This window comes from Sebastes umbrosus, chromosome 5 (genome assembly GCF_015220745.1).
Source record: "Sebastes umbrosus isolate fSebUmb1 chromosome 5, fSebUmb1.pri, whole genome shotgun sequence".
In the NCBI taxonomy this organism is placed as follows: Eukaryota; Metazoa; Chordata; class Actinopteri; order Perciformes; family Sebastidae; genus Sebastes; species Sebastes umbrosus.
In genome coordinates, this window is record NC_051273.1 from 3,425,033 (window position 1) to 3,441,302 (window position 16,270).

The 16,270-nt window shown below is 39.4% G+C and overlaps 1 protein-coding gene across 2 annotated transcripts in view; it reads right to left on the bottom strand.

The window, feature by feature from the left end:
- The window catches only part of LOC119488368 (adhesion G-protein coupled receptor D2), a 104,960-nt gene that overhangs the window by 52,876 nt on the left and 35,814 nt on the right, over nucleotides 1–16,270 (bottom strand). For both annotated transcript variants that reach the window (XM_037769940.1, XM_037769941.1), the window contains one exon: nucleotides 186–227. In XM_037769940.1, coding sequence (XP_037625868.1) covers nucleotides 186–227 — 42 coding nt within the window. The remainder of the gene's footprint in view (nucleotides 1–185; nucleotides 228–16,270) is intronic.

The window sequence follows — 16,270 nt, forward strand, 5'->3', positions numbered from 1 at the left end:
CGCCTCCCCTCCCTTCCCATCCCTCCTCCTCCCATCCACAGACACACACACACACACACATACACACACACGTACACACTCATACCGTCGCACCCCACCCACACAGCTTTTAAGCAAGGAGCCCATCAGAAACTTGTCATTTCTCTCATTCACTCCGACAGCCTTGAGACACAATACAGACTTACCTCTGTGTTGTACACCCCATATATCAGGAAGATGAACAGGCCCTGCAAACACAGACAAAGAAAGGAGCGAGAGAGAGAAAGAAAGAGAGAGGGAGAGAGAGAGAAAGAGGAGGAGGACAAAGTTGTTACAGTTGTTTTCTCTCTTATCCTCTAGTAAAAAACAAAAGATGAAAGGTAATGAGCGGGAGCGACATGTACGAGTTATTCGTACTCTTTCCAGAGCTGTAGTAGACGGTCGTGAAAAGTAACGAGAGAAGAAGCCGGACTTGGAAGAGTCCAAATTGGGCCACCTCCGTGAGGCTCAGCTTGCGTTTGTTTCGTCTACAATGCTCGACGCTCCTCGTTCCAGCCCCCACTGAGCCATCAAAGGCTCCAACCCAAGGTTCCACATAGCTTTATCGAAATAGAAAATCTTTAGTGCCCGTGTTCTGCGACACAGAAACACACACACATATATACTGTATATATATATATATATATATATATATATATATATACAGTATATATATATGAATGAGTATCAACAAACACACAAATAATACATCGAGTTCATGTTGACACATATACACACACGTATACATACCCACACAAAGTCCATGCATTCACTAACAGACACAAATAGCCATAAATTATGAGGAAAGAAAGACCGTATGAACACAGACACATATTAAAAGGCGCACACACACACACACACACACACACACACACACAGGCACATAAAGAGAGCAACTCAGGCCAGACGAGACTATCAAGGAAAACCATTGGAGGAAAGCGGAGAAAGAGAGAGACAGAGGGAGCATAATGAAAAAAATGACACATAAAAGAAGATATTTCATGTTCACAAACTCCACGGCTAGTACCCATGGCCCAAGAATGCCATGCCCTTGGACGCATAAAGGCTGCACTTTTGGTCACAGAAAAACATCTATTTTTCATTCCAATCCATTGTGGCATCCACTGAATGTACAAGCTGTGCATTCGCCTTCGAGCCATAATGTAATACCGTCGCCTCAATAGAAACACTGAGAACTACATTCTCAGAGCACCGATTGAACCGTGCCACAAAAGATGTACTGACAAAAATGAAAAGGCAGGTAAAATCCTATAAATTTCAAGGCTGATAGATACAGTAGATTCTTTGACAAGCCAACGGCGCGACCACAGTGGGGTCTAGCTGGCACAAAATAAAGTTTTAGAAGTACATCTCTCCCCTTTCACCGCTCATTTGTGCGTATGTGTTGCTTCATCTTTAAACGAAGGTAAGGACACATCCTGAGGACAGGCAGGCACAACCTGGTCAATGCATCAATCAAGTCCAGTTTGGAGAATCCAATTTTTGCCAGAGGGGGATCTCGATGCATCACCATTGACAACATGATTTGGGGGGCCCATTCAGAGTGACAGGCCGGCGATGGCGACGGTGACGACCTCTAGCCCGAGCTACTGCCCATTCACCTCCTACTGGCTGCTCTCCTGTCCTCCAGGGACTGAATTGCCCTGTCTGTCGGGCTGTCAGGTGACATCTTGGGACATCCATCCTCTTTAAACTGACAATTCGGCCGGTCTCTGACATGCTGAAGACAACAGGCATCAAAACAAGGGATCTCAAGCTGAGAACTGCAGTTTTATCTCTACACTTCTTAAAGGCACTTCCTTTTAACTCCACATGTTTGACATGATTTTTTATTTCAGAGGGCAGGCCTCCATAATATCAAACAAACTAGGACAAAATCCTCCGAAAATAGAGTCTACTGCACCTCCTGTCTTAGAAATAAACTCTTAGATACTGTCAAGAAAGCTGGCTCCTTTGTCACTTTTGTATGCAATATAGGTATGGAGTACAATATAAGTACTCCATTGAAGAAAACTACACATCACCAACAAGGTCTTACAACCTAATAAAGGCTGCTAATGGAGTGTCATTATGAGAGTGTGAATGTTTTTACTTGGGTTATTAAACAGGCTTTAACAATGAAGTAATGTATTATATATTGTATATAGAGTCTATCATAACATATTGTTGTGTCATATACTCTCCACACATACACATAAACACGCATGAACACAAGCACACGCAGACAATACCAGACAGTGGGTGGTTAATTTGCAACACATACCCTATTGTATTGCATTAGAATTGCAATTTCCGACTTATTGTTGCAATTTGATTATCATGTTTTTGATCATTCCTCTTATTTGTAATTAATCTTTTGTTGTGTAGTGAACAAAGTGGGGAGAACATACTCTGCACATTAGGAAAAATGATCTATTAGAATATAATTGAGTTAAAAATAAGTGGCAGCACAACAATAATGATGGATTGTTTAAAATGTTAATTCATTAATATTCCCCACTAAAAACAAACAGAGACGAAAAATGGGGCGCATTATTTAAATGCATGTGTGCTTTTCTAAACCCGGTCCTGTTTCTTTTGAACTCGGCGGCAAATGCTACAAATTTATGCAAAGAATGGTTGCGGTTGCTTTCAAAGTATTGCTATACTGTACATCAAACAGGGGAGCATAAATTAATTAGCATCCAGCTAATTAGGGAACAATTGTATGTTTAAAAAGTTAAAGCCAACAAACACTGTGTTTGACCAAAAACAGTATTACCCCAGAGAGATGCTGCAATGCAAGACAGAAAATAGCATTTGTTTAAATGAGAAAGCAGAAAGAAAGAATCAAAGGCAGAGATCGATTTACTTATAAGAACTAAGTCAATTCAATTTAACCAGGATGATGGCGTTGTAGCCCTTGTACTGTTTACTACCAGGGGTGGGAATTACCAGAGGCAACATGATATTATCACGACGCTTAAGTCACAATACAATCTTATTGTGATTTTAAACATTTTGCGATATGCTGAGTATTGTGATACAATATAATGCAATATATTACCTTTTTTCAAATGAAAATTATGCAGCTTGTCAACATCTGTTTTATCTAGTAAGATTCAGTTTTAACTCTGTTCATTTCAGAGTTTTCATTCACATATCTTGAGGTCAAGGGACCCCTTTGAAAATGGCCATGCCAGATTTTCCTCGCCAAAGTTAATGCCCTGAATATCACGATACCATACTGTATCAATTTTCCCCCCACCCCCACCCATATTTACTACTCACTGTTTGTGATTTGGCAACCTACTTTTGGAAGTTTACTGCATTTTTACCTCTGCTGTCCTTGTAACTCACTCTCCCGAAAAGCATCAACTGAGCCAATCCATCAACCACTGGTAATACTGTACTAGAAATAAAAATAGCAATGTTTCTATTTAATAGCTTCAATGTATGAAATGTAAGATTTAACTAAAAAGCGTATTATCCTCACATGTCAAAAGCTAAAGATCTTTGGCAGATAGCAAGGTTCTTATACCCCGTCTATTTAGATTGACAGCTGAATTCCCATTTTCAGTTAACTGAATCAGTTGCCAGAGAGCGGAGCTGATTGGAGGCCGTGTCACATATTTAGTCATTTAACGTTATGAGGAGACAAAGTGAATGTGAGCCTGTAGGAGTTCAGGGTTTAGCTGAAGGATTCTTTCTACAGAACGCAAGGCTGTTAATGGATGTACTTGTAGCTGCCAGGATCGAGCTGGTGACCTTTCCGTTACAATTATTAACAACCAACATACCGTATTATAGGCAGCATATATTTTATTCTTACCACAGATGTTAAGTTACATATTATATTTGAAGCACTTTTCATGTACAACAAAATGCAATGTGTTTTTCGTAAAATCTCCATAATCTCTGCTATAACTTGCAGTGTGTAAACAATTGCTATACTGGAAAAGGGTATCAGTGGAGCTGGTAATTTCTAGGGCTGCAATTAACAATTATTTTCATTGTCGATTAATCTGTTGATTATTTTCTCGATTAATCGATTCGTTGTTTGGTCTATAAAATGTCAGAAAATGACGATCAGTGTTTCCCAAAGCCCAAGATGACGTCCTCAAATGTCTTGTTTTGTCCACAACTCAAAGATATTCAGTTAACCGTCATAGAGGAGTAAAGACATCCCCAAAATTTAAGAAACCAAAAACACCTTAAGAAGCGTGAGTCAGAGAATTCACCTATTTTCTTAAAAGATTACTCAAACCGATTAATCGCTTATCAAAATCGTTGCCGATTAATTTAAGTTGACAATTAATAAATTCATTGTTGCGACTCTAGTAATTTCAGCAATTTTCATTTGTGAATGCTATTTTACTTTGATTAATTAATTACATTAGACCTCCACACATATATAACTAGTCCAGAGTTAAAGAGAGAGATAAGAAACAAAATTCTGGAGGAAAAAGATAAATTTCCCCCCTTTTTGGTTGTCTCCTGCCTCTGATACTCTGACAGAAAGTGTCAGGGCTAACAGACTTCATCCTTGCATATGTCCAGCAGTCACACAATCCTCCACAACAAGCTTGGCTGTGGACAGTGATAAATAAAAGTTAAGTCCCATAAAACAGCCCCAAACTTCCATAGCACATATATAGTCCTTATTTTGACACACTGTAAATTCATTTTACTTTTAATTCGAGGAGTTCACCTGCTCTGCTTTATACATGCTCCTACTGACATTCCACTGCAGTACCAACACAAACAAACGCACATTCACAGTGTGAGTTGCTCCACTTTTCTCTCTGTGTTACAAATGACAACAGATTCTCAGTGAACAATGCCTCTGTATTTACCCCCCTCCTTTACATTTCCACACCTCTATTTCCTCATCTACACAACCTCAAGAATGTGTAAAGTTAGAGAGCGCAGCACTGGCAGGTAAAAGTCTCAGAAAACAGCAAGTTTATGATATTGTCCTTGGGAAACAAATTTTCAATGTAAAGATATGAAAACTATGATTAAGGAGGGAGGGTAGTGTCCTGGCAAGGAGAGAGCGACTGGCAGGGCAGCTTTCTCTTTCTTTCTTTGGATATATTGCTGCTGTCAGCTTAGCACTTCTTTTTATATGAGGGGGGATAAAAAGTTAATACAAGGTATGATGATCAGAATCAAAATCATATTCATTGGCCATATGAGTACACATACCAGGAATTTGACTCCGGATTTTGTCGCTCTCAAAGAACTTACACAGAAATAGAAATACAGCTAAAAACAAGGACAACAAAGCTGAACAAGAATAAACATACAATGTCTATCAGTCAGGCTGTTTCTCTAGATTGCAAACAATAATACAGTGATAAGAGATATAATGACTTTTGTGCAATACCATTTTTTTGTCAGTACAATGCATGTTTTAAAGGGACTATTTGTAACTTTCAGAAATGCTTCTTAACAGCGACACCTGTGGCCGTGAAATCAACTAAAGTCAGCGCCGGGCTCGAGCTTGTGCTCGCTCTAAATAGACATGAACGAACATCGCTCGTGGCTTAGGGAACCCCTCATCCCTTGAGTTTCATGTTTGGTACAGGTTGCCCCATTCAGTAATATATCCATGGTGCTTTTGCCAGCAATACATTTATTTCCGCACATGGATCTCAAAAAAATTCATACAGGCCTTTGGTGTTTTGCGATCAGCCACCACCTCTATTGGCATTATATCGATATTATATCGATATCGGGATACGAGACTAGATATTGTTTTAGATTTCGTAATATGACACAAGTGTTGTCTTTTCCTGGTTTAAAAAGGCTGCATTACAGTGAAGTGATTTTAATTTTCTGAACTTATCAGACTGTTCTAGCTGTTCTATTATTTCCCTTCACCCACTTAAGTCATTATATCTACATTACTGATGATTATTTATCAAAAATCTCATTGTGGAAATATTTAGTGAAAGCAACAATAGTCAACATTACAATATCGTCGCAATATCGATATCGAGGTATTTGGTAAAAAACTAAAAAACATATTTTTTGGCCATATCGCACAGCCCTACCTCTATGGTTAAAGCTCAAAGCTTACTTTCCATGTCCTCTTAGCTGCGTGACTTAAATGTTGTTATCTGCCCATTCTCAGTTTAATTTGGTTAGCAGTACAATGTGGTTGGCAGGAAGGCACATCTACATGATTTGTAGTAAAAGGGTGAAACCTTCAAAAAGACGGGCATGGTCTTTTAAAACCTCTGGCTCTACATTGACTGTTAGGGGGAAATAAATTCAGCCTTTACAAACATACAATGCCAGAAATTAGAGTAATGTAGACAAGTCTATCATGTAAACAGTCTACGTAAATTAAGTTGCTCCAGGACAAGCACTAAAGCTAAAAACCAAAAGATTCTTTCCTCTGTTGGCACAAAGTAAAAAAGTTTCACTTCATCTCAGCGTCTAAATAAAACATTTCATAAATGAGATAGCTGAATTTGTTACTTTCATCACAGTTATTATAAACCACACGGTCCACACAGTTTTTAGGAGAACTTCATGCGCTGCCATTGCTCAACGTCAAAAATGATTTATACTTGTTTAACCCAACATCAAAAATCAAAATAGATATACTTTTCACAAATGGCATTTTTCAATTGGGCCGACAGCTTTCTCTTAAGTAGCTGAAGACCGCAACCTCCACATCCTTTTAGAGAATTCCAGGCTTCGGCGTCACCCAATGCCAAAAATGAGAGCTATTTGAACAAGTTGAACCCAACGTCAAATACCCCAGCCTAAATTCAAACACACAGAGACACTTTTCACAAATAGAGCTATCTGCATCCCCACTTGGCGAAAAAAGGGGAGGAAAAATTCTCCCCTTGCACCTGGTAATCATTACGGAAATGAGAGACAGAAGAGGTTAAAACGCTGTGATGGGGGGAAAAGAAAAGAAATTCACACTTCTGCGCTGGGGCTTGCTAATGTCTCTGACCCCTCCACGCATAAACAGTTTAATTAACATGTATACATAACTTTCACTTTAACTGCTCATGGCATGTCAAATCAAAGTGTCTGTCAAAGCTGTGAAACAGGGAGTTGATACTTTGCAGGTCCTCAGTTCAAATCCAGCTCTGTGTAACGGCTCCAGCTGGCCAGAGAAGCTGGCAATAAGACTTGGGAGGCGGACAGACAGGCAGGTAGACGGGCAGCCTGCCACTGTGTCAGTTTGATGAGGTAAATACCTCCCAATAAAAGCTTTGCAACGCCCTGCTACGCTTTGCTCAAATCAAACAGGAGTCAGTTTGAAGTTTTTCAGAGGAAAAACAAAATACAAACCAAACATAGAAGAATCCAGGTGACATCAACATCACTGAGGTCGTGCCATTTAAACATTCAAGTAAAAAATGCTGCATCAAGTAAATATGAACAAGCATAATAATGCTGTGCAGCCATGGTCTTTCTTCAGATATAATGTATATTTTACATATTTTGCGTGGGTTTATTATACATTATTACACGACTGTGTTCAATACTCGATTCCAATTGGTCAATCACGGCGTTCTGCGGCCTGTAACTTCTTTATTATAGACCGTTGCTATGGGCGCAGTTCAGATGTCGGACTCTGGCGGACCGTTTTTGTGTCAAAATATTAATTTCTTCAGTAAGTAGCCATGTAATAAGCGGGATAATGTACAGCGTGTAGGTCATTGTTGTGAAAGAATCCCCTTCAGTGCGACCTGTTGGGGATTCTTTCACAACAATGACCGGCGATTATGATGATCGCATGATTGTCCATAGTGATTAATCGCAAATAAACAATTTTTTATCTGTTCAAAATGTACTTTAAAGAGAGATTTGTCAAGTATTTAATACTTTTATCAACACGGGAGTGGGTAAATATGCATGCTTTATAAAAATGTATGTATATATTTATTAATGGAAATCAATTATCAACACAAAACAATGACAGATATTGTCCAGAAACCCTCACAGGTACTGCATTTAGCATAAAAAATATGCTCAAATCATAACATGGCAAACTGCAGCCCAACAGGCAACAACAGCTGTCAGTATGTCAGTGTGCTGACTTGATTATGACTTGCCCAAAACTGCTCGTGATCATAAAGTGGGCATGTCTGTAAAGGGGAGACTCGTGGGTACCCATAGAACCCATTTACATTCACATATCTTGAGGTCAGAGGTCAAGGGACCCCTTTGAAAACGGCCATGACAGTTTTTCCTTAACAAAATTTAGCTTTTTAAGTTTGAACCAATGGATTCCTTAGATTTTCTAGATTCATTTGATGCCAGTATCTTTCTTCTAGCTTTAAAACTGAGCCCGCTAGAACCTCCAAAACATCGGTGGCCTGTCCGATTTTTAAGAGGTTAATTAAATATCCCAAGCCGCGTTAATGCGTTAAAGAAATTAGTGGCGTTAAAACGAATTTGCATTAATGTGTTATTATCGCGTTAACTTTGACAGCCCTAAAATACATACAATCCTGAGAAACTGGACTTGGCTGCAAAACAATGCACAGGCAATAATGTCCATCCAGTCTCATTAAACTCTCTATTTGGTTCTCTTCACAATGACGCATTACAGTATATAGTCTGTGTATGAGGGCGGGGATGGGGTCAAAGATTTCTTCCTGTTTCCATCCCGTTGTACATTATTAAGGAAAGCGGATCAGTCACTCTTTGAGAAGAGCTATTAGGACTCTCCCGGTTTCTTTCCCACATACACATCCAGCCAGTTGGGCTGTCACTTTGAGGAGGGGACCCCCAAGCCAGCCTGCCTCTACAGGGTGTACAGCTACAGAGGCACACACACACGCAAACAGGCACACACTGAGGCCGGCAGCAACACCAGTACTGGTGTGTGATGGCTCAGGAGAGGAGGGAGAGTTATTAGCTTAGCCCTGAACCACCTACTTAATATAGGGGCCGGCGGTGATTGCTAACAGAGCCTGGCAGAGGTGACAGCTTTTGGCCCTGCTTGAGGAAATCCAATTGAAAAGCAGCCAAGAGGAACAACAACCCCGAAACAGATGTTGCTCGCTACCACCGGCGCAACTTGGGTACACACAACCCAGCGGCAACAAACCGCCATGGCAAATCTGACACACAAACATACACACGGCAGCGGACACAGAGTGGAGCACACACACACACACACATATATATATATACTGTAGGGCCACATGAAACTGTACAATAACCGCATGAACAAGGGAGGAAAAATGCATCACCAGAAATGTCCATAGGCGCATAAGTTGTACACAATGCATACAAGTAAAGCTCACTCATGGTGCTGTTTATAGAATTTGCATTGCAACTGGCATTTTAATTTATCTGACTTTAATCCTGATTCTTTTTAATGTTTTAATTCATTTTTCACCTGTTATCTAATATAAAAAAATACTAATATATCATCTAATGCTTTTTTAAAAATAAATAACAATTATAGTAAGCCATAAAGCCCCTATATTTAACAGATAAGAACGGCACAATACAATAGGGTTGTGTATTGGCAAGAATCTGGCGATACGATACGTATCATGATACAGGGGCTCCGATTCAATATATTGAGATATACTGTGCATACAATCTGAGTAAAAAAGTTTACTTTTTCATGCAATCAGAATAATGGGATCTGCATTTGCATTTATCATCATTTAGCAAATAAAATAAAGTATTTTAACGGAGTTAATCTTTGCATGTAAACTATTATTAAAAATCGATACAGTGTTTTTGAGAATTTATACAGTAAAAAACATAATATCACGATACTCACGATATTTTCTTCTACCCCTACAACACAATAAAGAATGAATTACATTAAAATATTTACTTAAAATAAAACATCATCCCCAAAAAAATAAACACACCACCCAACGACGAACACATACTGGGCATTTCCCTCCAGTTTGAACAGAATTTAAGGATCCATAAACTCTATCAATCCAAGGTTAGAGTTTCTTTTTTCATTGCGGAGCACAAAACACTCTGGCAGCGAACCCAGAAATGGAATTAAGAGGAAAAGTAAAAAAAAATCAGGGAAGAGTTTGTAAATCTGTTAAAAACATCTATATTGAGCGGGAGGCCAAAACAAAACCTTTCCCCTCAGAGAATACACCCACCCACCCAAACATCCATCCATCCCTCTTCTTTTCTTTTTTCTTTTTAACATCTCTGGCAGGGCATTTCAATGAAAACATAACACGCAGGCCCTCAAATCATTACAGCCCCTTGCTCCAATATTAATTGAGTTTGGCAAGGCTGACCATGCCTCAGTCATAATAACATTCATTTATTTTTTTCTATTACCGCTACTGCAAAAGAGCAGGGAAGAGAGAGGGAGTGAGAGAGAGACAGCGAGAGAGAGAGAGAGAGAGAGAGGGGGAAAATGGGCTAAAATCAATTCTGACATATCTTTATTGCCAGTCGATGACAAATGACGGCACATTTGCCATTGCTCTGGCATTGTGTCAGTGTATGTCATATCGATTTTACATCAGACGGACAAATGTTATTGATGAAGCGCCCAAGTAACAGATGAGCACTCCATTTTACTTGTTTTAACGTGTAAATAAACCAGAATGATGGGGGAGTGAGGGGTTGACTTGTGTAGCAGATCTTTCCATTTGCTAATACACATGATTTAAAAAAAAAAAATCTTTAAAATGAACTCAAATCTGAGGCGTTTACACAAACTGGGCCTGTTGGGAGTGGGTAACTACACCCTGAACCTGATCACACTGCACACATGTGGTAATGTAACGGAGGGGGTGGTGGTGGTAAAGAGAGCACGAGAAAGAGAGTGAACTGTAAACAAACTAGCTTTTAAACAAGACAATTTAGGATTGCGTGTCTTAGGCGCCAAGCAAAACACAGCCATGGAAAACTGATACAAACTTTTAACACATGGGTCAAAGCAGGAGTCTTTGAACTGGCGAGGGAAAGCACGCGGCGAGCGCAGAGAGCTGTTTAATTAAAAATACTTAGGTATCCGACGGGCCTTTCTGTGGCGCCCCCTTGTCAAATTGTATGTGATCCCACTGTCAATCTCCGAGGGTGTTTTCTAATTGCATAGTTTTCCACTGACAGAGAGGGAAAAAAAAATGTTGGAAGAGAACAAGTCCTGAGAAACAGCAGCTGGGGACTGGGTTTGGTTTATAGGAACTTTACACATGGACACACACGTGCATACACATACATGTGCTATTGCACTGTACATAAGGTGATAGGGTTACTGACACTAACATATGTATACACATAGATGTCAGTGTATACACACAGATATGTATACAGTACAATACATATTCAGATATATTAATATGAATTGATCCACAAACACTTCCAGCCTGATACACACATACGACACGCTGTTCATTTGAAGCATACAGAAGCCTTAAGGCCTTTACACACCAGGGGCTTGACAAATAAATGACACAAAAATGCCCTTCGAATATTATATGTCTAGGGCTTTTATTGTGAAAGGGAAGAACGGAAGGAGTGGATCTAGTCTGCACTGCTTTTGTGTGCTGTCCTGGTTCGGATAACAGAGCCTCCGTGTTTGGTCGATGCCTTTTATTCGCGGTGCGAAAGCTCAGAAAATGGACCTCGTTTCGGAAAAAATCACTTCTCTTTTTCATTGCGTAATATTCCCCTTCACTGTGAAAGTACTCAGGAGAAAAACAACAGTTCGAAAAAATATATATTGAAGTTCGAATGAATCGCTCGAAAAAAAATGCCGCCAGTGTGTTATGGCCTTTAAAGGGAAAGTTTTGCCACCTTTTGTGTGGATGTCCAATTAGTGTTGATGGTAAATGTAGTCGATTGAAGTAATAAATTCTTCAGTGCGTGCTATATTGAACGAGAAAGCTGAGTTTAAAGCTGCAAAATCTGTTGTTCTTCCTGTATCCAGCGACGTCATTTGACATAGTTGGAGGCAAGGAAGAACTAGAGTACACGACCCGAAGAAATGCAGCGGAGGGAGGCCAAGGCTTGCAGCTGCATTAGCCGTGCAAAAGGATATGGCTGGCTGGGACCCTCCGGGCGTCGAAGCTTGCAAGCAATGCATCCTGGTACATGTAGGCACTCTGCAAGCAGGAGAGGAGAGCAGCTTTCTCTGTCAATATAACACCCACTGAGGAATTTATCGCTTCAATTGAGTACTTTACCATCAACACCGATTGGACATCCACAAAAAAGGTGGGTCCTTTAATCTACACCATGTTAAGAAAGAATTTATTTTAAATCAAACTGGTTAACTGGGTACAATGACGTTATCCCCAAGCAGGCAAGTCTTCCCAACTGGTCCAACAGTTCCCAAATATGGGCTATGACAGAAACACACACACATACACAAGCATAAATTCAGTGTGCACACTCCCATCCACTTAAACTCACACAAATACAGATAAGTGTAAAAATGGTGGATCTCTCCTAACCTATGAAATCTTCCACAAGTTACCATTTAAAATGCTTCAGTCCAGCAGATACCAGATATGTTTTCATAATATGCAATAGGCAATTTGCACTTTAAATGAATAATCAATGTGTACAAATGACATAATGTAGTGTAGAGTGCTTTGAGTGGTCGGAAGACTTGAAAAGCGCTATTTAAATGCAAGTCCATTTACCATTTACCATAATTCATGTAAACTTTGATTGGGTTTTTTTGCACTGGAATACACATTGGCATGCATGTTGCAGGTGGTCAGCAAAGGATAAAAAAAACATCCAACGTAGCATCAAAACAATATGAGAAAAAGAGGGTCGAGGGGACAAAGACAAATGAAATGAAGGTGATGCTGCTTTTGATGCAAGGTTATTCATTCGGGAATTTAAGGGGATTTCTATATGAACAGTTGGCTGCTAGCCTGCCACTAACTCAGATTTCTGTAGTGTTGGGTAAGAAATGTTCCCCTACCTGTATGCCAACAGAGCCTCAGCTTACATGTTTTCTATTCAAGTGTGCCTAACCTGCAGAAACAAATATTGGCAAAATGTTTTTTACATAAAGAGTGTACGCTTTTTGCTCAGGGAACAATGGGATGTTTACCCTTGGTCTATTCTTCTTGAGCCAGTGTGCAATGTGTCCAGTTATTCATATGCATACATTCGTAGGCATGAAAACAAATTTAAAACCCCCCTGACAGATACATGTGCACACACACACACCGTACGCATACACAGTAACATTTGAACGGGACACCTAAAATTGCACCGCTGACAAGACTGCGTTGCGGTGCCCTTGACTAACAATGACAAATGGATGCAATATGCAAAGTCTGAACAAGTTGCTTTTGGGTACAAAACAGGAAAAAGATTGCTCCAGGTACCATTATGGGATGCGTTTGCTCTCCTGTTTCCCAGCTGAGGTGAGCCGAGCTGAGGTTAATGGCATGTGTCAAGATCAAGAAGTGTGAGTGTGTGTCCATGAAGGTGGGAGAGAGAGACAGAGAGAGAATATATTTGGCTTATTTAGTGGTGTGAACTGTCAATGGGTGAGTCTTGTTGTACATTATTGTGCTGTATTTGTGACCTTGTAGTTGTTGGGCATGTAAAAGACCACAGATACATCATTTGGATATGAAGAAATGATGCACTTTAAACTATAGATAAATCATTTCTAAATGTGAGCGGTAATATTTCTTTTAATTCAGTGCATGTACCTGTCATTATTATTATTTTTTTAATATAACAGATAATTGCAAGCAGAAAACTCTGAGAAAAAGTCGCAAATCAACCCATTTTATCGCTTAGTATCTTCACAATGCAGGTGCAGCTCTATCTAGCAGCTCTCTGTTTCTGATTTGAAGCTTTTAAAAGTTGAAATAATACCCCCAAAAACACGTTGTAAGATCTGGGTCGTATGTTCTGTTCTATGTCCGTGTTCGTGTGCATATGTCTGCGTAAACCCACTTCTGTGTGTCTCTGCGTCCATGCATTTGTGCGTATATGAGTGTGTGCATGTGCGTACATGTGTGCTACAGCACCACCGTGGCGGCAGGGTGTATCTATCATGATAAACCGGCAGACTCGGCGACTGTCACATGCAATCACACTTCACTACGGTTCGCAGGACTTCAAAGTGAAAATGAATGGTAGTTCATTGACATGAAGACTTCATATATCTTCGTTTTTTTTTTTTGCTTTTTTCTCTTTTAGTTTTTGGAGGAGACTCTTTTCTCCCAGCCCCCTTTTGGTGTGAGGATCACTTGTGTTTTTATCACTGTCTGAAATGCATGGCGGGACAAAAAAAGAAATCTATTCCATCCATCATTTTCTATCAGGGAGTTTAAAACTGGTAACTCTCAGGTTTTCACTCAAGTCTGACAGACTTTGCATGAAAAGGTTTTCAGAAATTGAGGTTTCACTTTCCCTATATTTGTAGTTACAGTTCACAATCAAGATCACATTCACATATCGGACAGAGCAGTGTTTCCCAAACTTTTGTCATGGGGACAAACCATCGCGACCCAAATCACAATAGCTATAAATCGTGAGAAGAGCAAATCTGGGCGTAAATGAACGTTCCTGACCATTGTTACTGCCATTTCCACGTCACCTTATATTATATTGAAAGGGTAAACCGTCCATTTCGAAGATATAGATATAGGTTTGATAAATCACAAGTTTGTTTTGTGTGTGTTATTGAAAACATGTTATATACTTTATAAATGAGACCAAATAAATGCACTTAGTCTGCGTTAACAGGCTCTCGTTTTTTTCCTCTCATCAGGAAAACAAACAGAATGTGCGCTAGCATTTCATATTAGATCCAATACGTAGGCTACAATTATTAGAACAATAGGAATATTCAGGCTCCCCCATGTGGCTCATAGGTGAACTGCAGATATAAATTTAAATAAAAGAGTATGGAAGAAATTCTGCAAATTTATTTGGCGACGCTAATAAAATCTTCACCTGTGGGACCCGACCCAGTCTTTAGGAATGACTGGGATATAGAATGTGTAGTATGAGGGAAGTAGTGGCGGACTTAAAGCTGCATTAGGTGTTACCACTAGAGGGCACAAAATGAGTCATGGTACTATATCACCTTATTAAGTTCTTTTGACTCATGCTTTAGTAAAGAATGTCCTTCCAACAATTCAACAGAAAAAGAGAAACATGGGCATCCCTATTTATTACCACCTGTCATTTTTTAATTCACTCCCATTTTAGTTCTGTTTTAGTTTTTTTTGCAAATTCTCAAGAAAAATATCAGTGTCTATTTGGGCTTACGCTTGACTATTAATGTACAATTGACGTCTGTGAGCAGGTGGGCTGAGAGCAGCTGCCTATGAATTAAAAAAAAAAAAAAAAAAAACGTGTTAAAACCATAGACTGTGTGTAAGAAGTGGACGTAGTCACTGTGACATCACTCATTGGTTTGTAGACTGCCGTTTTAAAGCTTCGAGTTCAGCATTTTGGCCGTCGAGATCTTGGATTTTGGTCATCGCCATCTTGTATTGTTTTCAACCAGAAGTGACCCGAGAGGGTGGAGCTAAGTAGAACCAAATGCTGAATAAGGTATTTTTAGGTGACCAAAATGTTACAATTAACTTTCATGAACTGAAAACACACTGTGAAAAGGTTAAAGTTCTAAGACGAAAACACGGACAATTCCCAGACCGGACAACGGCGTGGTAGCGACCTGTCAGTCACAAGGTAGCCACGCCCTAAAGCATCCCCTGCTTTATGGTCTATTTGACTCTAAATGGGACCATAATTTACTAAATGAACATCATGCTGTATTGAAGAAAACTTGAAACTAGTGATTGAGACTTACTGAGGTAATAAATCAAGTGAGAAGTAGGCTCATTTTCTCATAATCTTCTATACAATCAGACTTCTCTTTGCAACCAGAGGAGTCGCCCCCTGTTGGCTGTTAGAAAGAATGCAAATTTAAGGCTCAGGCTTCATTTTTAATACACAGAGGTTGCCCACTGGTTAAAATAAGCAAACCAAAACTAATAAAATGACAGATTGACAGACGGATAAACCAAAACCTGTGTTTTAGTTTAACAGTAAGGCAAAATTGTTTTGTTTTTTTCACTAAAACAGGCACCAAAATAACACAACTTTCATATTGCAGGAAGTCATTTAATTAGATGTTAATATAAGAAATACATTTAATTAAGCTTTAAATATTTCCAAAAGAAAAATGCCCTATTCAATGTCAATTAAGTGCAATACTGTTGACATGATCCCATTTTAAATCAAATAAATGCATTGATGGTAATGCAAATAATGA